This window comes from Artemia franciscana, chromosome 3 (genome assembly GCF_032884065.1).
Source record: "Artemia franciscana chromosome 3, ASM3288406v1, whole genome shotgun sequence".
In the NCBI taxonomy this organism is placed as follows: domain Eukaryota; kingdom Metazoa; phylum Arthropoda; class Branchiopoda; order Anostraca; family Artemiidae; genus Artemia; species Artemia franciscana.
In genome coordinates, this window is record NC_088865.1 from 8479693 (window position 1) to 8506755 (window position 27063).

Here is a 27063-nt window from a genome sequence, read left to right on the forward strand (position 1 = left end):
TGATGATATATCTTTCCAAATATGCTTGTAAATTAGGGCAATTACTGTCCCGCTAAAAAAAATTTCGATACAATTGAGTTTGAAGACTTCAAAGATGGGTGGCAGTGGAACTACAAACCATATGGGGGAACGAAAAACAAAGGCAGCGCTATAGCGCTTTCTAAGTAAACAGTCACAACTTCGCATGGAAGAGACAGTCTTAGAAACTTCAGAAGGGCTCATCTGACAGAAAATTGAAAGTTTTGTTATCTTTGTTAAGAGCCAAACGTGATTGGAGGCCAATCAGCCCGCCTCTCACACCCTCCTCCCCCACTATCTTTTAAGACATCTGACCGAAATTTTAGAAAACCCTTCCACTTGAAATAGTCAAGAGGAACAATGCATCCAAACATGGCATGCCCCAAACCTTTTCAATTTCAATTGAAACCTTTTCTTTAATTGCAACTTTGAAACTTAAGGAGCTTAAATGTTACTTTTACATTTAAGAAAATAAAATGTCACTTAAATAGAAAAAAAGCAGAAGTACAGTTTCTTTCAGAATCTAAGAATTATTAACTAAAAGAGGCAAAAAACTAAAAGAATTATTAGCTTCTAGGAACAGATATGATCTAAAAGTCTAAAAAGTTTTTTTTTAAGAAATAAAACTTCTAGGAATAGATTTGACATTGACAAAAGAAGCTCTAAAACATATTCACTCGTTATTAAACGTCTAAAAAGTTTTTTTTTGTTTTTTTACAGCTTTATTAAGCAACTGTTCATCACCACTTACATTTATGTTTAAACAATATTTGTTGTTGCATTACGGCTATACCAATGCATCGTATTGTTTTGAATATTGTACTATCTCCGAAAGGTTTGTTGCCATGGCCAGAATATGCCAATTAAAAAAACTGATCTTAATTAAAATATGAATGGAATAATTGACAAAAAAACAGCCAAATCAAAACAAACATAAATTCAATTCTCAATTCTTAAATCACCTTAAATTGACTAAGGGTTTTGGCTGGTTCTGTCAAAAAAGTAAAAATTCAATATAGTTTCCAAAGAGAACTTTCTTGACACAAAAACTTTTGTGTTTGGGGGGGGGGTTCATCCTTAAATACATAGTTACTGGACCTTTCAACTAATCTGAACAAAATGGCTATCTCAAAATTTTGATTAGATGTGTTTGGGTAAATGATGGCGTGGGATGGGGTGGCCTTCCAATCACTTCCAACTATAAAAGGTCACTTAAACTCTCAATGTACAATTGAATGAGCCCCTTTCGACGTTTCTGCAAAAACTATTTCTCTACAAAGTGCCCTGGGCTAAAAATCAAACAAAAAAAACAAAAAATGTACCCACGTTGCTCTTTACTTAGGCATCGCCATGCGCTATTGTGCTGCCAATTGATAGTTGAAATAAATTGAAATTTACAAATATAGTCATTATTGCAGTACTTTACCACGAATCTTTTATTGAAATAAGTCTACTAAACACACTTTTCTTCCCGATTAAACCCCACAAAACAGGATTTTTATATGCCACTATGCTGCTTGTTAAGCAGCTAGTTTAAGCAGCTTGTTAAGCAGCTAGTTTCAGCAGCTTGTTTAAGCAGCTTGTTAAGCAGCTAGTTTAAGCAGCTAGTTTAAGCAGCTTGTTAAGCAGCTAGTTTAAACAGCTTGTTTAGGCAGCTTGTTAAGCTTTAAATCGGTACGTCACAGGTTATCGCCTGTTTTCAATATTCTTTGTGCATACGAACCCACTTTTTAGCTGGGCCTGTGGAATCTTCAATGATTTTTTTTTCCCCCTCTCTTCTAGACTGGATGTACTCTTTGGAATGTCATCACTGCTATATTGAGAGGGGCAATCATCGAAAATAATGCTAGCAATATAGGTAGCTACATTATACATATCAAAATACCATTAGACTTACTACACTCTCACCCTCTGGAAGAGCAGCAAAGAATTCTTAAGACTTACTACAAGTTTGTTGTTATACGCCACCCTTTCAGCAGACTCGTTTCTGGATACAGTGATCCTGAGAAAAATGGTCGATAAAAACGTACGGCACACAAATTATTCGGAATTATCGAACAACGGCTACAAAAAAGGAAATAAGAAGTGGAACTCTAACATTTTCAGAGTTTATTGACTAAATCACTTATCATAAGACGATATCTTACCTAATTGTAAATCGTCATTGGCTGGAATATCATAAGTTCTGGGACCCTTACAATATAAAATTAGACTATATATTAAGGTTTAAGTCACTCAAATAAGATACAGATTACCTACTGAGCTCACAAAATCCGAATGGCCTTGTGACAAACGAATATAAATCATGCGTAACTAACTAAGAAAAAGTGAAGAAGTACAGAAATGAAGTGCAAGAGCTGAACATAGGGAGACTACTTGAGTTATACGATGTTTTTTAATTTGATTTTCAGTTATTTGGTTATGAATTTGACATAAATGGCTACTTAGCTTAAAATAGCAGATAGCCCAGCAATGCTGGGTTCAAAATATGCTATGCAAATATTTTGTTTAATAGAGAATTGCACCCAAACTCATCAGACTCGGCCCATTCGATCGGTTGAGCTTAATCTGTTTCTCTGTGCTTCATTTGAATTTCAAGATGTTTGCAAGCTTTTTTGAGGAGGTATATATTGTAGAAATATGATATATTCTTCGCAAAAAAACTTCTTTATTCTTACTTCTAGAAAGAGTTTGAGTTTGGAGTTTGTGAAAGATAAGCACGCAAAAAATGTATTACAAGGGGGGCAAGACTCTGGGGAAAACTTTTCAAATAAAAGTAAAAACAGACAATTTATATAAAAAACATAAGAATTTATTAGAAGAACTGTAAGAAATTCAAGATCTTTAGGGTAGAGGGGGCTCAAAGACGCTTGACCTTGCATGTGATTGTAGCTTACTATTTCAATCTTGATCACCATATTTGACAGTTCTGGAATCTTCCTTGTGCAAAATCGTTTCAATAAACTGGAAAATTTACCCTGCATAACATAAAGCTTTTTGATTTACAGATAATTCATACTTTCACAGGCTTCTAATATAATAGGAGGCTGCTGAAACTCAAAAGAAATTAAGTAGTTATAAAAGCTATTACTGCTTGTTGATTCTCTTTTTAAAGTGGTTTCTGACACGTCTTTAGGAATTGAACTGTTCGTGAAGAAATAAAAGATGAATAGAGAGTTGTGAGATAAACAAAAAATTCACTATTCTATAAGATTTAAAAATCACACAAGATTCCCTGCAGCAATAGTGTACGAAAAAGAAACAACTAATACTCCAGTTTTACTGTGACTTTACTGAAGTAAGTCAACCTTTCAATACACTCGTGTCTCGAGACACAAATAAGTGAATTCAGGGTTAATCACTTGCTATGAAAATACTATGATATAAAAATCATTCAAAAATATCGTCCAAAAGGTATAGCGAAAAAAATACAGGGTGGAACGTTTCAAGAGTCTTTTTACTGCATAACAGAACCCCAGAAAGCACGTGTGCCAAAAATAGATGCGTATTAAGTGCAATATAATATTTTATATCGTCCATATAATGCAAAATTAGACTGTAATTCACTGCTTCCCTTGATTTTTTTCGGATGTACCCAAATTTCTCTGAAAGAAAATTGGGTGACTCGAAATCTCCTAGAAAATTAAAGGTGACAAAACACAACAATTTGTATTCTCTTTTAACGGTCGTGCATTTAACGGTCGTGCATTTACAAACGTTTGTTTTTAGGGATATTACAGAGGACCTAATTTTCCTCGGTGAAATTTTCGACAATCAGATAATTATTGGAGAATCACTGAATCACTGCTTAAGCTGTATTATACTTAAGCTATGTTAAGGCGGTTAAGGAAAATAGTTTTATTATTGAACCCGTGAAGTTTGACTAAGCTTTTGATCTAAGGTTACAATCTTCTGTAACGACCAAAAAGGAAATAAAAGAAGGCATGCAAGAACAGAAGACTGAAAAAACACTTTGTTGCATAAAGTTTTCCATCTGATTCTAGTTTATTTGGTTATAACTTTCGTATCACGAATTATTTGCTCTAAGTAAGCGTTACAATGACTTAAAAGAACAATTACAAATCGTTGAAAACTACTATTTTCTTCTCATTGCTAGTTTTTATTATTTATAAATATTATGAATTTGAGTGTGATTAAGTTAAGATTTTACTATAGACATTTTTGATGGAATACAAAAATAAATAATTTGTTGAAATAAATAATTTCAAATGACCTTATAAATAATTTACAAATAATTAGAAATCTACCAAAACACTTTATAGTTGATCAGTTGCCGATTATTAGCGTATCCTGATATTTGATCAAAATAGGGGGGAGAGAAGGGGATAGGCTGTAATCTGTTGGAGGGGCTTTGAAATATTTAGAATTTTTGGAAGTTCCGATGGAATTTTCGAACAAAAATAATTACGAAAGTCATACAAATTTCAACAGCTAGGAATCGTAGCATGAATTTTCTGTTTCCGATATTTTTTTCCAAGCAAACTTAGATAAATGGATTTAAACATAAAAAATGTGCATCTTAATGGTAACTTTTTTTTAGAAGCATTACAATTCAAAAATACTCCTTCATAACATGACTTTTATCTTAAAGCAGGTTCGAATTTAAGCAGACAATTAAAGTAGGTGGTACGATCTTACAAGTGACACAAAAGCAAAAAAATTCGTTTAGTCTGCACCACAATAAGGTAGTTTTGAAATTATTGTTATAGTTTTCTGTAGGGATGGAAATGGAGTAAAACCACTCTTATCGTCAAAACAAAAATAAGCAATGGGTTTTATGTTTTGAAGCACATAGCCTTAGACTAAGCTTGTTGCACTATTAGAAACAACAATATAGACTGAGTTAGGTTTCATACTTTTGGCTGACTGGGCAGCCTTTTGGGCAATGTATTGTTTTTGGGCATAGTTTCGGGGAATACCCGTATACAAGGTATATTTTAGCATTTGGAATGTCATAAGCTTCTACATCCAAATCAGTTTGGCTTCAGGAAGGGTAGAACAACAGAAATGGTGGTTTCATTCATTACTACCATAATTAATGATGCTCTTGATAAAAAGCTTAGGGTAGCTGGTATATTTTTGGACTTAATTAAAGCGTTTGACACTGTTGACCACCGAATATTATTTAAAAAAATGTGAATTTTATGGATTAAGGGGTGCTACATTGGGTATGCTTTGCAGCTATCTTCAAAATAGACAGCAGTAGGTCAATGTACAAGGATTTTCGTCAAGTAAAATTTTGTTGATTGGGGGGTTCCCCAAGGATCCGTACTGGGTCCGACTTTGTTTTTAATTTTTATAAATAATCTGCCGCATGTTGTGAAAGCTCTGCCCAGAATTGACAACTTTGTTGACAACGGTCCGAGTAAGACCGAGTAAAATGTCCGAATTTTTACCCTTGTTTTACGGAAATGTTTTCGTAGCGGGGAATTATTAAACGAACAAAGTTCACCAAATATCTCGGAATCGATGTTGATGAAACCCTATCATTTAAAGATAATGTGAAGTCAGTTTCGAAAATACTGTCACGTAACTTAGGTATCATGCGCAAATTAAAACATATTCCCCCCCCCCGAATGTTCTACGATTGTTATACTTTTCCCTGATTCACCCTTACATTTTATATTAATCGTCAGTTTGGCTTGGTGCTTTTCCTTCGATAGTTCTACCAATCCGAGCGATCCAGAATAATGCTATCCGAGTTTTTTGTTGTGTTGGGAACCAGGAATCTTTGAAGTCTGTGTATAGAGATTTAATTCCTGCAGCTGGGTTACATGATTTTTATATATAAGTATTACAGTGAGAGTTTTCCTGATTGTTTTACAGGAATATTTTGTGAGAGGTCTGACGTTCACCACCACATTACTCGGATACGAGGTAATACTGAGGCTCCTCGATTAGTTTCAAGTAGGTCTTCTTTTTCACTTATTTATAGAGCTTGAAAACTTTGGAATAAACTGAGTATAGATATCAAGGAAATAGGTAGCTTTGGCCAGGTTAAGTCTTATTTACGTGTGGAGTTGCTCGGTAAGTATACTTTTGAAACAGATTAACTAAAATAAATTTTCCATAGGTTATTCATTTGTAATATTTATGTATTTTTGTTTGTTTGTTATTTATCGTTGTCTTGGGGACACACAGGGTAATGTATTGTTTATGATTTTTTTATTGTTGTTGATTTCGGTATATGGTCTCATTCTCCATATTTTCTCATTCTACATATTCTCATTTTATTTTCCTTGAATTTAGCACAGCCTCGCAAGCTTCGCTTATGTTGTGTTATTGATTAAGAAATGTTTCTTTCTAATAAAATTATTCTACTACTACTACTACTACTGTGGTTCAATTTAAAAAATTTTAAGATAAAATACAGTTTACTGACTTCGAATTAGAATGCCAGAAGTGTCACATTTCTACTTTCCCTCCAGTCAGGATACCAAAGGGTCATATATTAAATTAAAGACCAAATAATGGCAACTCTAGAAGATTATCAGGACTTTGAATCTTGACCCGGAGATTTTAAGGACTAAGGTAGGAATTCAAAGAAAATACGCGGGATATTCAACCTGCAAAAAAAACTTGCACAAGGTACTTCAATGCAGGAAGCTGGGGTAGAACTGGAAGCAAATGAGAATAAAAACGCTTGGTGGGCTTGATTCCTTTCAGTGTTAAGGACTCAAGCTTCTTACAGCTTATACAGACCTGAGAAAATTGCAACAATGAAATACATGGACTTTGACACAAAAAAGACTATTCATTAGTCAACGCTAAAAACGTCTTTTATCGTTTAATCCTTATTTTCGGGAAACCCCGTTTGATATATTAAGTTAAAAGTCAATGCCGTGTTTTCAATTTTCATTCGCTAGCTGAGCATCGTCCACGATTTTTGCTTTCTTATAGTATTCATATTGTTTTGAACATAAAAGAAAAAACAAAAACAGAATTCATTTACTGAATTCTAAAAGGATTGCTTCATGAGGTACCATTGGTACCTCCCCATTGTGAACAACTTGTAGTCCTGCAGAGGATAAATAGGAATAATAACACTTACCACCGTTGTTATTTTTTATTCTATAAATATTTATAAAACAGAAATGGCAGTTATCAATATGATGTGACATTTTTCTCTAAGCCATCACCACACGAAACTTGAGACTTTTCTTTTCCTGGTAGTCCACTGTCCAAAATGATACGAAAGATTTTAGAGACAGTATATTTTTACCCATATCCTATCCTCGTCACCAAGTTTGACACCAAACTACCCAAGGTACACTTTCTTTACAGAGTTAGCAATAGCTTTCTGCTTCCTTGAAAAGTGTACTCTATACATATGTAACATAATACATCGGGATGATTCACACAACTTTTTCTATTTGAATCATAGCTCATTATTTTAATTATGAAACAGTCACAATAAAAACACATTTTTGTAAGAACCTTATCCTGATCAAAAACATAACTGCTGAGACACATCCACTTAACGGCCCTGATGAGAATTCTCAAACTAACCTATTTTAATGTCAATCCTCCCTCCATTACCCGTAAAAATGCAAGAACTATTAATTATATCGTTTTACTTCATTGATGTGTAAACTGACTAAAAGTAAACTTAATTGTGTATGATAGTGCTATATCCCGAAAAGTATAGGTGATACAGTAAAACTAATTTAAATTTTGAATTAATTTTATCCATTATATTTGGACAAATTTATCCTTTTTTATTGGGAAATTTTGACACTTTTTTGTCGTTTGTTAACCTAACAACTTCAACCACTGCCCTTCAATCTCTTTTATAGCAGCTAAAATAATAGTCTAATTCTAAGATTTATAATTTTCTCTTAATAAATGTCACTACGATGATTCACTAAAAAAATAATGTTATTTTCCCCGGAAAATATAAAGAATGCAATGAATATCAAAGGTGCTGAAAGAAAATTTGACTTTAAAACAGGGAAATAATTATAGAAAATAGAAAAGCAATGTCGTTTTTCTTCTTCTTTTTTGGACCGCATAATCATTATGTCGTTGATTTTAAAGAATTGGGCTTTTTGTGTCCCGGTCGTCATTTGTGTCCCGGTGTCCCAGTCTGTAATTTCTCTTTGAGTGTCCCAGTCGTCATTTATATTCCCTGTGTCCCGGTCGTTATTTGTGTCCCGGTGTCCCAGTCTGTAATTTCGTCAGTCGACAAACATGACGTGAGTCGACAAACAACTTCATGACGGCATAATGCTCAATCCTTATAATGACGTCAGTCGACACACAAACATGACGTTAGTCAACAGACAGACAAACAACTTATTTTATATATATAGATTTCAACTTTTGCCGGAACACACGGGCCGTAATGTCATGTCTATGAACCGGCGATTGTCCAAGAAGTAAAAGTTGCTGAATCTCATCCCAAGATGGATTACATGTAAATATAATAAATAAATCTGGAAGACCATGGAGACGAATAGAAATAATGACATCTTGAGCATACTCATGCATATGACGCGGACTATCAGCATATGACGAAGCTAAATTCGTTACTTTTCCAATGTTAGTGGTATTACCGTCATTCACAACTGCATCTTGCAAATGAATGTATTGTTCAGACGGGAGCTTGGTCTGATTCAGACGGATAAATAGCAAACGTTCTGATCCAATCTTTATATTCATATCAACGATGTAATGGTGAAACAATTGACAGCATTTTAAAATATAATTCTCTTCATCCTGACGAATCATTATTCTGTAGCCATAATAGTTCATTGCGCTGCATTTCCTATCCATTTCTTTGTTAGTGGCTGGATTTATAAATCTAATATTAAAGTGATAGCCGTCGGCTCCATCCCAAAAAATTATAGGGAATTGTAGCATCGATAAGTTTCAGCAATTCTTGTCAACTGATTGTTTAACCTAATAAGAATGATATCTCCAGGTAAGAACTGATCACCGACCATAACGATTGCCACTTCCTTGATAGTTGGAGCATTGTATCTACGCATATGTTCAGCAGTTGGTGTTTTGTCAGTGGAAATAACAATTTTATGCGTACCAGTAGGCATCAAGTCAATTGCTGTTTTGAACAGACGCACTAAATTATTATTTTCGTGGAAAAGATGTTGCAACTGAAAAACAATAATCCTTTCAACACCGGGAGAAATTCTGGAACGTTCAATAAATTCAGCATTGCTATCACTGAAGAAGTACAGGTGCAAAAATTTGTGATGCTCGCCTGAGAATGGTAGAAGAGAGCCTCCTCTGTGATAAATTTGCCCTTTTACTTTGAAAGTAGGCATAAAATGACCTTGATATTCAATTTGGGCACCAAACGATGTCATTTGGAAACATGAGTTACTGCAGCATTGTGGCTTTGTTTCTCTCTTTCAAATTTGAAGGATGTGAGGTCAAGACACTTTGCGGTAACATGTCGAATGTGTTTGCAATGTCTATTTGTTCAGTATAATTTTTGTCCTGTGGTCGCGCAGTGGATTTGACCTTAGCTTGGTAATACGGGACCCAGAGATCGAATCACGCTGCAGGAATGCACTGCAGGGCCGACGCAGGGACCTTAGTAGTCAAGAAGCGTCGTTAATTCTTAAATAATAATTTGGAAACATGAGTTATATTTCCTGATGTTTGATAAAAAACGATTCGATTCAAAAATATTTCCAGTAAGCAAAGTATTCAATTGCCCTGGTGGTGCACCCAGTTGAGAAAGCTTAACTTTTCCTGAGGTGTAACACATTCCCATTGTTTCGCCATTAAATTTCAATGCCTTGCAATAGTGACAAGTTTCAGACATTGTCCCGATTTGAACATCTCAACTCAAGCTTTAATCATCGACAGGGCACATATATATATCTATATATATAAAAATAAGTTGTCTGTCTGTGGATCAGGTGACGTCATGTTTCTGTGTCGGCTGACGTCATGAAATTAGTTGTCGTCATTTTTGCTTTGACGATGCTTAGTATATTGTAAAACACATTAATTTGGTTAATAATATACCATTTAAAACACCAAAATGAACATGCTGGAGTAGTCACTCGGTGAGAGAGGGTGTCAGAACGGAGAATGAAGGTCCCAGGTTCAAATCCTGGTTAGGCTAAAAAAGGTAAAAAACTAAAAACTAAAAAAAAACTGAAAAAACTAAAAAAAGGCAAAAACTACAAAAAAAACTAAAAACTAATAAAAAAATAGAAAAGCTAAAAAACTAAAAAAACTAAAAAACTAAAAAACTAAAAAAACTAAAAACTAAAAAAAAACTTTAAAAACGGAAAAAACTGAAAAATAGAAGAGAAAAAGAAAACTAATAAAATTAAGAATAAAAATAAAAAAACATGAAAAAGATAAAAACTAAAAAAAAAAGTAAGAAGAAAAAACGAAAAAAAATTAAAAAAGCTAAAAAAAAGTAAAAACCAATAAAAAACTAAAAAGAAAAAAAGGAAAAACCGCGCAGTTAGATGAAGATCCACCTGGACAGCGAGAGTCAAAACATATCAAAACTGAAAATGATAGCGATGATGATTGGGTTTGGGATTTTGACTTGGATAAGGTCATCAATGCCTACCAGATTTTAGTTAAAAAAACAAAGGTTCGGCGATATGTATTTCATAGTGAAGCTGAAAAATAAAAAAGAAAAAGAAAACTGAAAAAAGAAAAAATGTAAAAAACATGACGACAGGGACACAGGGAATATAAATGACGACCATCTATATATATAAAAATAAGTTGTCTGTCTGTCTGTCTGTGGATCAGGTGACGTCATGTTTCTGTGTCGGCTGACGTCATGTTTTCGACTGACGAAATTACAGACCGGGACATCGGGACACAAATGACGACCGGGACACCGGCACAAAGGGAATATAAATGACGACCGGGACACAAGGAATGTTCGATTAGCAATTACCATCAACAAAGCACCGGGACACAAATGACGACCGGGACACAGGGAGTATAAATGATGACCAGGACATAAATAAAAAAAATTAAAAACTAAAAAAAAGGTAAAAACTACAAAAAAACGAAAAAGAAAAAAAAACTAAAAACTAATAAAAAACTAAAAAAGCTAAAAAGCTAAAAAAAACTAAAAAAGAAAATAGAATGAAAACGGAAAAAAAATGAAAAATAAAGGAGAAAAACAAAACTAAAAAAAAAGAAAAAAAAACTAAAAAAAGGTAAAAAACTAAAACCTGAAAAAAGACCAATTCAAAAACGAATGTATATACAGACCGGGACGCAAATGACGACCGGGACACAGGGAATATAAATGACAACCAGGACACTCAAAGAGAAATTACAGACGGGGACACCGGAACACAAATGACGACCGAGACAAAAATGACGACCGGGACACCGCGACACAGGGAATATAAATTACGACCGCGACACTCAAAGAGATATTACAAACTGGGACACCGGGACACAAATGACGACCGGGACACAGGGAAACAACAACAACGGGGACGCCGGGGGGCACAGGGGGATATATAAATGACGACAGGGACACAGGGAATGTTCGATTAGCAATCACCATCAACAAAGCTCAAGGGCAATCATAAGAATAATGAGGTATAGATCTGAACTCAGATTGTTTTTCCCATGGACAATTATATGTTGCATGTTCAAGAGTCGGTAAACCTGACAATCTATTTATATGCACAGACAATGGGACAGCCAAGAATGTTGTATATTCGCAAGTTTTACGTAGTTAAAAATATATATATATATATATATATATATATCTATATTCACAGGTGGGACACAGGGACGCAACTACAATGGCGCGTAACTAATATGGCGCGGAACGACTTGCGCGCGCGGGGGGGCTTGGGGGGGGCGCGAAGCGCCCCCACCATTTAGGTGTTGGGGTGGCGCGAAGCGCCACCCCAACAGCTAGTATATATATATATATATATATATATATATATATATATATATATATATATATATATATATATATATATATATATATATATATATATATATATATATATATATATATATATATATATATATATATATATATATATATGTACGCGCCATATTAGTTACGTGCCATTGTAGTTGTGTCCCTGTGTACCACCTATGAATATAGATAGATTTATATATTTGTTTTGAACTACGTAAAACTTGCGAATATACAACATTCTTGGCTTTCCCATTGTCTGTGCATATACAAAGCCTTATGTACTAATAACGACGTCATATGCAAACGTTCTTTTTACAAACAAACAAACATGCATACACACAACTCGTTTTTATATAGATAGATAGATAGATAGATACAATACAAATTAACTGCGTAAAACTTGCGAATATACAACATTCTTCGCTGTCCAATTATCGCTGTATATAAATAGATTGTCAGGTTTACCGACCCTCGAACTTAAAACGTACAATTGTCCATGGGAAAAACAATCAGTATTAAGATCAATACCATATTTTTCTAATGATTGACCTTGAGATTTGTTGATGGTGATTGCTAATGCTAATCGAATTGGGAATTGCAATCTTTTAAATTGAAAAGGCAGATCCGTTGGAATCATGGGAATGCGAGGAATAAGAACAGCCTCACCCTCAAAAGGCCCTGTCGAGATTGTGGCCTCTATTACGTTTTCCATTGTTTTTTTTACGGCAAGTCGCGTGCCATTTAAAAATTCAGATGGATAATTAACCGCCTCATTTGGTTCCAAAACTGTGTCGACTGACTTGTAAAGGACTGCCTGGTCTCGAATCTTGGTCAAAACAATATTGTTGATTTCGTTGACGTCTATATTTTTGGGTGCAAGAATCGCTCTTTCACTTAGCCATTTATTATTTTTATAATTGTTTAGAATATTCGGAAATACTTTTTCAATCAATTCATTTTTGGACGTCACTAAATTACAAAATTCAGCAGGTAGTTGTATACGTCCTGAAATTGAGTCTACTGGGAGCTTTCCGTTTCTAATTGCCAGTAATTGATCTGAAAATGTTTGACCAGAGTCATCGTTTTGCAATCGGACACGCATATTTGTAGTTAATTTTAATGTTTTTACGTGTGGCCATAAATTAGAATTTTTCAGGCAAGCATTCATTTCGTCTGCAGGGGTTGATCTAGGTATTATAGGTAGTGTTTGCCTGAAATCTCCCGCAAGCAATATTAATGTGCTGCCAAAGGGTTTCGAATTCCCTCGCAAATCTTTCAAACATTGATCCAGAGCCTTGAGCGATTTTTTGTGTGCCATTGTGCACTCGTCCCAAATAATAAGTTTGCATTGCTGCAATACTTTACCCATCCCAGATGATTTGGAAATATTGCACGTGGGAGTTTCTGTAGAATGCAAATTCAGAGGCAATTTCAAAGCGGAATTAGCAGTTCTTCCACCAGGCAGGAACGTTGCGGCTATTCCGGACGACGCAATTGCCAACGCTATATTATTTTTTGATCGAATTGATGCCAGAATCAGTTTTATCACAAACGTTTTACCAGTACCTCCTGGCGCATCCAAAAAGAAAATTTCTCCAACGTTGTTATCGACACAATGTATTATCGTATCATAAATGTCTTTTTGTTCTGACGTTAACTTGGAAATGTTATTTTGTAGATAAGACAATAGATCACTCGTACTGTAACTTTGTTCACGATCCAATTCTACACATGTCGAAACAGCAGCGGTACGATTAGGTGAAGGCATTCCCAAATCCTGAAAAGGTTTGTTTGCCATACATACGCACAAATCTTCTATAATAACTAAAGTGTAGTTAATAAATTTCTGATGTAAAATCAAAAGTCATATCTGACGTCTCTAACCGTTTTCGATGGAGTATATCTTCGGACATTTTTGATTTATATTTTTCCCATAACTTTGTAGGAGCTGATGGAGAGCAAGTTGTTAGTATGATGCCAAACAATGCACGAATTTGACTTGAAGTTGACGTTTCGCACGCGTCATCGATGCAGTTATCCCAGTGTTGGTCATTCTCCAATAAATTCAGAGCTTGGCATGCACTACGGTAAGTGTCATGTATAGTACCGTTTACAGATCTCAAATAATCAAAGGACGTCGGACCAGGTACATTCACCAAAACCAGGCGTAGAAAGAAGCATTCATGTTGATTGGGGTGAACGGTGTAGAGTCTTCCTATCGTGGTATCTTTGAAGATGGTAGGTTGGCCGTCGACTGACTTACCCTGTTTTCGACGTTCAAATACTTTATTTTTAGTATTCCACGTGTAATACGAAGGCACTTCAGTATACAGCAGTTTTTTTGCAAAAGAATCATTTTTGCATAGCGAAAAGAAAGCAGTTACCTTTGTATCCGGTGGATTCAGGGCTCTTGGTTGCACGTTGGTGTCCGAGAAATAAACACGTTGACCATTCTGTAAATGTACCGCTAAGTGAACAACAGCTGGACTACGTTCATGTATCGGAAATGAAAGAATTCGCCAAACAGCTTCATTACTGCTTATGTATCTTTCAGCCTGATATTGTACGATTTCGTCGATATCTTTGATATCGGACTGCAAGCCAAAAACTGCCATGTCACTGCCTTTGTTGACGTATTTACATATGTATTTGATTGCCTTTACGGAGTTACAGTATTCAACGTTTATGTGTGCATTAAATGTTTTTGATAATAATGGGGAATATGGAACAACCCACTGGTTATCTACTTCGATGGTGGTACCGTTACGCTTCTTTATTATTGCTGTTTTACCGCCATCTTCAATAGATCTTCTTCTATATTGTGGGTAACCATCATTGCCAGTAATTGTGTTGGATACTAAAAGTCGAGGATATTGCTTTGTGCACCTTCCTTTGGCCCTGCATGGTGAATTTTCGTTCAATGCACCACAAGGTCTATGTATCATATTTTTTACAACAATATCATATAACCCCTTATCGACATTTTCATCAGGTATTTCAGCGGAAATCACATCATCAATTTCGTTAGACGTAATTTTATTATGCAGCCAGATTAGTATATGTGCGTGTGCCAAACCTCGTTTTTGCCATTCCACTGAGTACATCCAGCATCGCACTGACCCCAAACACGTTTTACTATGTAGTTTATCAGTGATTTCAACTTTTGCCGGAAGACACGGGCCGTAATGTCATGCCTATGAACCGCCGATTGTCCTTGAAGTAAAAGCTGCTGTATCTCGTCCCAAGATTGATTACATGTAAATGTAATAAATAAATCTGGACGACCATAGAGACGAACATACGCAATAGCATCTTGAGCATATTCATGCATATGACGGGGACTGCCAGCATATGACGAAGGTAAAATTGTTAATCTTCCCACGTTTGTGGTATTACCGTCATTTACAACTGCATCTCGCAAATGAATGTATTGTTCAGAGCGGAGCTTGGTCTGATTCAGGCGGATATATAGCAAACGTTCTGATTCAATTTTAGCATACATATCAACGACGTATTGGTGAAACAATTGACGGCATTTTAAAATATAATTTTCTTCATCCTGCCGAATCATTAGTCTATAGGAATAATAATGCATTGCACTGCATTTCTTATTCATTTCTTGGTTAGTGGCTGGATTTATCAATTTAATATTAAAGTAATAGCCGTCGGCTCCATCCCAAAAAATGATAGGATATTGTAGGGCATCGTAGCATCGATGAGTTTCAGCAATTCTTAACAACTGAGCGTTTCGCTTATGAAGAATAATATCTCGAGGTAAAAACTGATCACCGACCATAACGATTGCCACTTCGTCGATAGTTGGAGCATTGTATCTACACACATGTTGGCCAGGAGGCGTTTTGTCAGCGGAAATAACAATTTTAGGCGTATCAGTAGGCATCAAATCGATGGCTGTTTTGAACAGACGCACTAAATTATTATTTTCGTGGAAAAGATGTTGCAATTGGGAAACGATTGTCCTTTCAACTTTGGGAGAAATTTCGCAACGTGCATTCAATTCAGAATTTCTATCACTGATGAAGTACAATTGTAAAAATTTATGATTCTCGCCTGAGAATGGTAGAAGGGACCCTGCTCTATGATAAATTTGCCCTTTTACTTTGAAAGTAGACATAAATTGATCTGGATTTTCGATTTGGGCTCCAAACGACGTCATTTGGAAACATGAGTTGAATTTTCTGATTTTTGACAAAAAACGCTTAGATTCTGACGTAGTTCCAGTCAGGAAAGTCTTCAATGGCTCTGGTGGTGCAGCCAATAGAGGAAGTTTAACTTTTCCTGAGGCGCAACACATTCCCATTGTTTCACCATTGAATTTCAAGGCCTTGCAATAGGGACAAATTTTAGACATAGTCCCGATTTGAACACATCTACTCAAGCTATAATCATCGACTGGGCTGTACCTGAATGCCAGGCGATAAATTTCAGGTTGCTCCGATTCCTGGGCACGCTTTCTTTTCTTACTTTCTCTATCAGCAGCAAGCCTGATTTCTTGCTGTTCTTGTGATTCCTCGGCACGCCTTCTTTTTTCACTTTCTCTTTTAGCAGCAAGTCTGGTTTCATGTTGCTCTGGTAGTTCCTCAGCATGCCTTCTTTTTTCACTTTCTCTTTTAGCAGCAAGTCTGGTTTCGCGTTGCTCTGGTAGTTCCTCGGCACGCTTTCTGTTCTTTCTTTCTCTATCAGCCTCAAGCCTGTTTCCTTGCTGCTGTTTTGATTCCTCGGCACGCTTTCTTTTCTTACTTTCTCTATCAGCCTCAAGACTGTTTCCTTGCTGTTCTTTTGATTCCTCGGCACGCTTTTATTTCTTACTTTCTCTATCAGCAGCAAGTTTTTTGGCATAGACTCTTTGAGCATCTTCCTCGGCTGTTGCCATTGTAAGTTCATCAGTCATTTTAAAGTTAAACATTAATAGATTTCTACGTGAACGCATGTCTTAAATATCTTTAATGACGTCACCGTCATAACAAAAATGACGACAACTAACTTCATGACGTCAGCCAACACACAAACATGACGTCGCCCGACAGACAGACATATCCACAGACAACTTATTTTTATATATATAAGATAGAAGATATATATAGATAGATAGACGATAGATATATCTATATATATAAAAATAAGTTGTCTATCTGTGTGTCTTTCTGTGGATCAGGTGACGTCATGTTTCTGTGTTGACTGACGTCATGAAATTAGTTGTCGTCATTTTTGCTATGACGGTGACGCTGAAATACCTGATAAAAATGTCGATAAGGGGTTACATGATATTATTGTAAAAAATATGATACATGGACCTTGCGGTGCACTGAACGAAAATTCACCATGCATGGCCAAAGGAAGGTGCAAAAAGCAATATCCTCGACTTTTAGTATCAAACACAATTACTGGCAATGATGGTTACCCACAATATAGAAGAAGATCTACTGAAGATGGCGGTAAAACAGCAATAATAAAGAAGCGTAACGGTACCACCATCGAAGTAGATAACCAGTGGGTTGTTCCATATTCCCCATTATTATCAAAAACATTTAATGCACACATAAACGTTGAATACTCTAACTCCGTAAAGGCAATCAAATACATATGTAAATACGTCAACAAAGGTAGTGACATGGCAGTTTTTGGCTTGCAGCCCGAAATCAAAGATTTCGATGAAATCGTACAATATCAGGCTGGAAGATACATAAGCAGTAATGAAGCTGTTTGGCGAATTCTTTCATTTCCGATACATGAACGTAGTCCAGCTGTTGTTCACTTAGCGGTACATTTACAGAATGGTCAACGTGTTTATTTCACGGAAACCAACGTGCAACAAAGAGTCCTGAATCCACCGGATACAACATTAACAGCTTTTTTTTCGCTTTGCAAAAATGATTCTTTTGCAAAAAAACTGCTGTTTTTTCAAAAAATAAAGTATTTGAACGTCGAAAACAGGGTAAGTCAGTCGACGGCCAACCTACCATCTTCAAAGATACCACGATAGGAAGACTCTACACCGTTCACCCCAATCAACATGAATGCTTCTTTCTACGCCTGCTTTTGGTGAATGTATCCGGTCCGACATCCTTTGAGTATTTGAGGACTGTAAATGGTACTATACATGACACTTACCGTAGTGTATGCCAAGCTCTGAATTTATTGGAGATAACAACGTTGGAGGAATTTTCTTTTTGGATGCGCCAGGAGGTACTGGTAAAACGTTTGTGATAAAACTGATTCTGGCATCAATTCGATCAAAAAATGATATAGCGTTGGCAATTGCGTCGTCAGGAATAGCCGCAACATTGCTGCCTGGTGGAAGAACTGCTCATTCCGCTTTGAAATTGCCTCTGAACTTGCATTCTACAGAAACTCCCACGTGCAATATTTCCAAATCATCTGGGATGGGTAAAGTATTGCAGCAATGCAAACTTATTATTTGGGATGAGTGCACAATGGCACACAAAAAATCGCTCGAGGCTCTGGATCAATGCTTGAAAGATTTGCGAGGGAAGTCGAAACCCTTTGGCAGCACATTAATATTGCTTGCGGGAGATTTCAGGCAAACATTACCTATAATACCTAGATCAATTCCTGCAGACGAAATGAATGCTTGCCTGAAAAATTCTAATTTATGGGCACACGTAAAAATATTAAAATTAACTACAAATATGCGTGTCCGATTGCAAAACGATGACTCTGGTCAAACATTTTCAGATCAATTGCTGGCAATGGGAAACGGAAAGCTCCCAGTAGACTCAATTTCAGGACGTATAGAACTACCTGCTGATTTCTGTAATTTAGTGACGTCCAAAAATGAATTGATTGAAAAAGTATTTCCGAATATTCTAAAAAATTATAAAAATAATAAATGGCTAAGTGAAAGAGCGATTCTCGCACCCAAAAATATAGACGTCCACGAAATCAACAATATAGTTTTGACCAAGATTCGAGACCAGGCAGTCCTTTACAAGTCAGTCGACACAGTTTTGGAACCAAATGAAGCGGTTAATTATCCATCTGAATTTTTAAATTCCATAGATCTTTCAGGGTTTCCACCACACGTGCTACAACTAAAAATAGGCGTACCAATAATACTTTTAAGAAATATAAACCCACCAAAGCTTTGCAATGGCACTCGACTTGCCGTAAAAAAAACAATGGAAAACCTAATAGAGGCCACAATCTTGACAGGGCCTTTTGAGGGTGAGGCTGTTCTTATTCCTCGCATTCCCATGATTCCAACGGATCTGCCTTTTCAATTTAAAAGATTGCAATTCCCAATTCGATTAGCATTTACAATCACCATTAACAAAGCTCAAGGTCAATCATTAGAAAAATGTGGTATAGATCTTAATACTGATTGTTTTTCCCATGGACAATTGTACGTTGCATGTTCGAGGGTCGGTAAACCTGACAATCTATTTATATGCAGCGACAATTGGACAGCGAAGAATGTTGTATATTCGCAAGTTTTACGCAGTTAATTTGTATTTTGGAACCAAATGAAGCGGTTAATTATCCATCTGAATTTTTAAATTCCATAGATCCTTCAGGGTTTCCACCACACGTGCTACAACTAAAATAGGCGTACCAATAATACTTTTAAGAAATATCAACCCACTAAAGCTTTGCAATGGCACGCGACTTGCCGTAAAAAAAACAATGGAAAACCTAATAGAGGCCACAATCTTGACAGGGCCTTATGAGGGCGAGGCTGTTCTTATTCCTCGCATTCCCATGATTCCAACGGATCTGCTTTTTCAATTTAAAAGATTGCAATTCCCAATTCGATTAGCATTTGCAACCACCATCAACAAAGCTCAAGGGCAATCACTAGAAAAATGCGGTATAGATCTTAATACAGATTGCTTTACCAATGTACAATTGTATGTTGCATCTTTGAGGGTCGGTAAACCTGACAATCTATTTATACGCACAGACAATGGGACAGCGAAGACTGTTGTATATTCACAAGTTTTACGTAGTTAATTTGTATTGTATCTATCTATCTATCTATCTATATAAAAACGAGTTGTGTGTATGCATGTTTGTTTGTTTGTAAAAAGAGCGTTTGCATATGACGTCATTATTAGTACATACGGCTTTGTATATGGACAGACAATGGGAAAGCCAAGAATGTTGTATATTCGCAATTTTTACGTAGTTTGAAACACATATATAAATCTATCTATATTCACAGGTGGGACACAGGGACACAACTACAATGGCGCGTAACTAATATGGCGCGTAAGTTATGACGATGACGTCATTAAAGGTATTTAAGACATTCGTTCACGGAAAAACGTTTAATTGTAAGAAGATTGTGGACGGAAAAATGTTTAATTGTAAAATGACTGAAGAACCTACAATGGCAACAGCCGAGGAAGCTGCTCAAAGAGTCTATACCAAAAAACTTGCGGCTGATAGAGAAAGTAAGAAAAGAAAGCGTGCCGAGGAATCACAAGAACAGCATGAAAACAGGCTTGCGGCTAAAGAACGCAAAACCGTGCAGTTAGATGAAAATCCACCTGGACAGCGAGAGTCAAAACATATCAAAACTGAAAATGATAGCGGTGATGATTGGGTTTGGGATTTTGACTTGGATAAGGTCATCAATGCCTACCAGATTTTAGTTAAAAAAACAAACGTTCGGCGATATGTATTTCATTGTGACGCTGAAAAATAAAGAAGAAAAAGAAAACTGAACAAAAGGTAAAAAACTAAAAAAAAAACTAAAAAGAAAAAACACTCAAAGAGAAATTACAGACCGGGACACAAATGACGACCGGGACAGAGGGAATATAAATGACGACCGGGACACTCAAAGAGAAATTACAGATGGGATACCGGGACACAAATGACGACCGGGACAAAAAACTGAAAAATAAAGGAGAAAAAGAAAACTAAAAGCCGGGACACAGGGAATATAAATGACGACCGGGACACTCAAAGAGAAATTGCAGACTGGGACACTGGGACACAAATAACGACCGGGAGATATATATGACGACCGGGACACTCAAAGATAAATTAGATACCGGGACACCGGGACACAAATGACGACCGGGACACCGGGAATATAAATGACGACCGGGACGCTCAAAGAGAAATTACACTGGGACACTGGGACACAAATGACGACCGGGATACTGGGAATATAAATGACGACCGGGACACAGGGAATGTTCGATTAGCAATCACCATCAACAAAGCTCAAGGGCAATCATTAGAATAATGAGGTATAGATCTGAATACAGATTTTTTTCCCACGGACAATTTTATGTTGCATGTTTAAGAGTCGGTAAACCTGACAATCCATTTATATGCACAGACAATGGGACATCGAAAATGTTGTATATTCGCAAGTTTTACGTAGTTAAAAACATATATGTATCTATAACGAAAAAAGAAATCTTTTCTCTTGTATCTAAATTCACAGGTGGGACACAGGGACACAACTACAATGGCGCGTAACTAATATGGCGCGTAACGACTTACGCGCGCGCGGGGGCTCGGGGGGGGCACGAAGCGCCCCCACCAACTAGGTGTTGGGGTGGCGCTTCGAAGAATGTTGTATATTTGCAAGTTTTACGTAGTTAAAAACATATATATATATCTATAACGAAAAGAGAAATATTTTCTCTTTTATCTATATTCACAGGTGGGACACAGGGACACAACTACAATGGCGCATAACTAATATGGCGCGTAACGACTTACGCCCGCGGGGGGCTTGGGGGGGGCGCAAAGCGCCCCCACCAACTAGGTGTTGGGGTGGCGCGAAGCGCCATCCCAACAGCTAGTATATATATATGTATATTAATCTATATTCACAGGTGGGACACAGGGAAACAACTACAATGGAGCGTAACTAATACGGCACATAACTACTTACGCGCGTGGGGGTTGGGGGCTTGGGGGGCACGAAGCGCCACACCATCAACTAGTTTGAAATAAAAATTGATTTTTCACCAAATACAGAATCATTTTTTTTGTTATATACAGATGTAACGACTTACACGCACGGGAGGGGGGTTTGGGGGGGGGGTGAAGCGCCAAGATGAAATAGCTTAAAAATGGCTTCATACATATAAAAATCATAAAAAAGTCACATTAAAATAAAAAAAAACATTATGACGTTGAATGTCCTTGTTAATAATCAAAATGACATCATTTGTGATGACGTAAAGTACCAATATAAACAGACAATTAAGCAAGGTCACTTCAATTTATAACAGAGAAATATGCCGCAGATATCATCGCAAAATAAATGTTCACGTAACGAAGAGGACCAAGGTAAAAGTGTTGTACCTACTAAGCATGGAAAAACTTTGATTTCAAATGGTGCTACAATACATGTCAAAAATAATAGAGGCAGAACACCTTTACACCTTACGCAAAATAAATGTTCACGTAACGAAGAGGACCAAGGTAAAAGTGTTGTACCTACCAAGCATGGAAAAACTTTGATTTCAAATGGTGCTACAATACATGTCAAAAATAATAGAGGCAGAACACCTTTACATATAGCTGTTGAGACTGGAGATATAGATACTTTTCAGCTATTGATTTCAAAGGGTACTGCAATAGATGCCATAAATTCTAGGAAAGAAACATCTTTACATATAGCTGCTACGACTGGAAATCTAAATATATGTCAGCTATTGATTTCTAAGGGTGCAACAATAGATGCCAAAGATATTCAGAATCAAACACCTTTACATAGAGCTGTTGAGACTGGAAATCTAGATATTTGTCAGCTCTTGATTTCTAAGGGTGCAACAATAGATGCCAAAGATATTCATAATGAAACATCTTTACATATAGCTGCTAAGACTGGAAATCTAGATATTTGTCAGCTCTTGATTTCTAAGGGTGCAACAATAGATGCCATAGATACTCTGAAGCAAACACCTTTACCTACCAAGCATGGAAAAACTTTGATTTCAAATGGTGCTACAATACATGTCAAAAATAATTGGGGCAGAACACCTTTACATATGGCTGTTAAGACTGGAAATCTAGATGTTTGTCAGCTCTTGATTTCTAAGGGTGCAACAATAGATGCCATAGATATTCAGAATGAAACATCTTTACATATAGCTGCTACGACTGGAAATCTAAATATATGTCAGCTCTTGATATCTAAGGGTGCAACAATAGATGCCATAGATATTCAGAATGAAACATCTTTACATATAGCTGCTACGACTGGAAATCTCGATGTTTGTCAGCTCTTGATATCTAAGGGTGCAACAATAGATGCCATAGATATTCAGAATGAAACACCTTTACATAAAGCTGCTACGACTGGAAATCTAAATATATGTCAGCTCTTGATAACTAAGGGTGCGACAATAGATGCCATAGATTTTAAGAAAAAAACACCTTTACATAGAGCTGTTATGAAGAGGAAGTCAGAAATTTGTCTGCTACTAATTTCAATGGGTGCTACAATAGATAACGTAGATTACTTGGGGGACACGCCTTTACATACTGCTGTTGAGACCAAAAATCAAGATATTTGTCAGCTACTAATTTCAAAGGGTGCTAGAGTAGATGCCATAAATTCATTGAATCAAACTCCTTTACATGTTGCTGTTGACCAGATTGCAGCCTCTAGATACTATTTCCGTGAAACTAATCTAGACATTTGTCTACTATTGATTTCAAACGGTGCTACAACAAATGCCATAGACTTTATGAATGAAACACCTCTACATTATGCTGCTTCGTTTGGAGAATTAAAAGCTTGTGAGTTATTGATTTCAAATGGCGCAAAAATAGATGCTTTAAATTCTAGTAGCTCAACTCCTTTACATCTTGCCGCACAGAACGGTTTCTTGGATGTGTGTGAGTTGTTAGTGTCAAAGGGTGCAGGCACAAATTCTTTAAACTCAAATAATGAGACACCTTTAATGCTTGCTTCTTTCTCTTGCACCTCAGAGGCTGAATATCCTTCACCCTCTGCATCTAAGAGGCAGAGGGTGGTTGAATATCTTTCAGGAAATAACGCAGTTTTTCATCCTTACAAGTTGAAATCAATTTGCCGGGACGTAATAAATAAAACTAGACGCGATATCCTGATGTCCTACAATATTTTGGATATTCCTAAAAATTTGAAAAATTATCTAACTTATAAGGATGAACTTATAAGTTTTGAAAAAAATTTCTTTTACGAAAACCATTTTTGTTATGAATTTCCTGATCATAGAAATTATATCGAATATATTAATTATATCGAAACCCCTTTTTGTTATGGATTTTCTGATTATAGTAATTATATCGTTGAACGCAGCAAATATGTGAGGATTTGGGCTAGGAAAAGAAGTGATTTAAACATGATTTTTCATAGAAATAAAAAGTCATAGAACATTTTTCTTCCACCTAAAAAGACCTCCCAAAAACAGACAAAAATAAACAAAAGTAAATTCGTTGAAAAATAAGTCCCTCAATCATACTTTCATTTTCCTTCTTTTTTAACTTTAAATACAGAAAGTCTCAAAGTTGATAAAATAGGTGAACTTGAGGGTTATGTTCAAGTAACCGGACTGGATCTGCTCTTTTTGGGGGAGTTAGGGGGGACCAGTGCTTTGGCGAGTTTGGTGCTTCTGGATGTGCAAGGACAATGAAAATTGGTAAGCGTGTCAGGGACCTGCACAAATTGACTTGATAAATTAGTTTTCCCCAATTCGACCATGTAGGAGGCTGAAAGGAGAAGAAAAATCAGAGAAAATGAGGTATTTTAAATTTACGAGTGGGTGATCGGATCTTAATGAAATTTGATATTTAGAAGGACCTTGTGTCTCAAAGGTCCTATTTTAAATCCCAACCGGTATTAACCCTCTGATTTTTCTTTTAAATCAATCTACTGATTCTTAGAATTTTGCTAGAGCTCATGCCATATGAGCTCTTGGCTCTTCCAACCTCGTCACAAGTGCCATAGAAGCTCTTAGTTTTTGTTATTTCATACAAAGCCTGTAACATGAGAAGACAGAACTACTACTACTACTACTAATAACTCACTGCAGCACCAAGCCGCCTGAGGCCAACACAGCTACGCACGCTCCTCCTCCAACCTAATCTATTTAAAGCCTCCCTCTTTACACCCTCCCAGGAAGTTCCCATTTCCTTTAAATCCTTATTTATGACATCCTCCCAACCCAGACAAGGACGACCTGCTTTCCGTGTAGCCCCAGACGGTTGGCCAAAAAGGACAATCTTCGGTAATCTGTCATCCTTCATCCGTAGAACGTGGCCTAGCCATCTCAACCTTTCTTTCATTATAGCCCCAGAAAGCGGGATTGAACCACACTTTTCGTACAACCTACTGTTTGAAATACGGTCAGTCAGCCGGGTACCCAGAACAATCCGTAGGCAATTTCTCTGGAAAACATCTAGTAAATTTTCATCTGCTTTTCGGAGTGTCCATGCTTCAGAGCCATATTTGACCACTGTCATCACTGTAGCTTCCAATATTCTAATCTTGGTTTGTAGGCTTATCTTTCTATTCTTCCAAACTTTTTTTAACTGTGAAAAAACACCCTGAGCTTTAGCTATTCTACTTTTAACATCTTCACTGCTCCCACCATCTTTACTAATAATACTACCAAGGTAACTGAAGCTCCCAACCTGATCAATCTTTTCGTTACCTAAGGTCACCTGTTCATCTTCACTTATTCCTAACCTTAGTGACTTAGTCTTCTTAACATTAATTTTCAAGCCGATTTTAGCACCCTTAACTCGTAAAACCTCTAAAAGTTCATTCATTTTGCTCACACTTTCATCTAATATGCTTAAATCATCAGCATAATCTAAGTCCAGGAGCGTTCTTCCTCCCCATTTGATTCCATGGTCTCCAATTGCCTTTCCTGTGCTCCTTAAGACGAAGTCCATCAAAATGATCCATATAAAGGGGGATAGAACACAACCCTGCTTAACTCCTGATTTAATACAAAACCAGTTGCTAACCTCATTTCCTACCTTAACCGCAGCAGTATTATTCTCGTACATAGCGCAAATCACTTTAATGTATTTTTCTGGTATACCATATAACGATAAGACCTTTGTTAACGCTGTTCTATCAACAGAATCGAAAGCTTGCTCATAATCGATAAAACTAAGGACCAAAGGTGTTTGACAACGAAGGGACTTCTCAATTATTAACCTAAGAGTGAAAACATGGTCGACACATCCTCTACCTTTTCTAAAACCGCATTGTTCTTCCCTTAAAACTTTGTCTACAGCATGTCTCAGTCTAAAAAGTATCATATTACTCAGTAATTTGCTACCTACAGAGACCAGACTAATGCCTCGATAATTCCGACATTCACTCTTGTCACCTTTCTTATACAGTGGTTTAATTAAGGTTTTCCTAAAATCATTGGGTACTTCCCCTTTTTCAAAAATCATGTTCATAATCTTCAGTAGCTTATTCCTAACCTCAGAGCCACCATATTTAAGGAACTCATTAATCATACTATCAGCACCTGGGGCCTTATTATTTTTTAATCCTTCTAGTACTGTCTCTAATTCTTCCTCACTAAACAAATCTTCCTTCACATCCAAGGTATCACAAACTGTTTCATTTTCATCTATATCTTTTCCTGCAACTGTATCTCGGTTTAGCAAATTCTCAAAATGTTCCACCCATCTTTCTTTAACTTTTTCCTTATCACTAATTGTGACCCCATTTCTATCTTTAACTGGGACTAGTCCGGATCGGCTACTCCCTTTCAATTTATTAACATGCCAGTATAATATTTTACTATTATGCCGTCTAGCCGCATCTTCCAGATCCTCAGCAATTTTATCCATCGCCTCCATTTCACATCTCCTTAGTTCATATTTTAATGCTTTCTCCACTTTCTTTACATTCCTTTTGTTTTCATACGACCTATCGCTCAGATAATTCTTATACAAACCCCTTCTACTCTCTATTAAACCTAAAGCTTTTTCACTAATATTCCTAGTTGCTGTCTTAGCACTCTTCCCTAGGACACCATCAGCAACTTCACAAATTGTTTTTCTGAAATTATTCCATCCATCTTCCACATTGTCAAATTTTAAACCCTCAAGTTTAGTACTCAACTGTTCCTGGAATTTTTTTCTCAAATTTTCAT

At 36.4% G+C, this 27063-nt stretch overlaps 2 protein-coding genes across 2 annotated transcripts in view; one reads left to right on the forward strand and one right to left on the reverse strand.

Annotated features, from left to right (window-relative positions):
* Positions 1 to 7080: 7080 nt before the first annotated feature.
* LOC136024836 (uncharacterized) overlaps positions 7081 to 27063 on the reverse strand; it is a 55481-nt gene continuing 35498 nt past the window's right edge. The window contains exon 5 of the mRNA XM_065700325.1: positions 7081 to 7525. Coding sequence (XP_065556397.1) covers positions 7517 to 7525 — 9 coding nt within the window. The 3' untranslated portion in view covers positions 7081 to 7516. The remainder of the gene's footprint in view (positions 7526 to 27063) is intronic.
* LOC136024669 (putative ankyrin repeat protein RF_0381) lies at positions 22186 to 24393 on the forward strand. Its single transcript, XM_065700092.1, has one exon. The coding sequence runs from the start codon at positions 22186 to 22188 to the stop codon at positions 24310 to 24312; it is 2127 nt and encodes a 708-aa protein (XP_065556164.1). The 3' UTR covers positions 24313 to 24393.

Coding starts and splice junctions, on each gene's coding strand:
- LOC136024669 (XM_065700092.1), top strand. CDS start 22,186: ATGCCGCAGATATCATCGCAAAATAAATGTTCACGTAACGAAGAGGAC.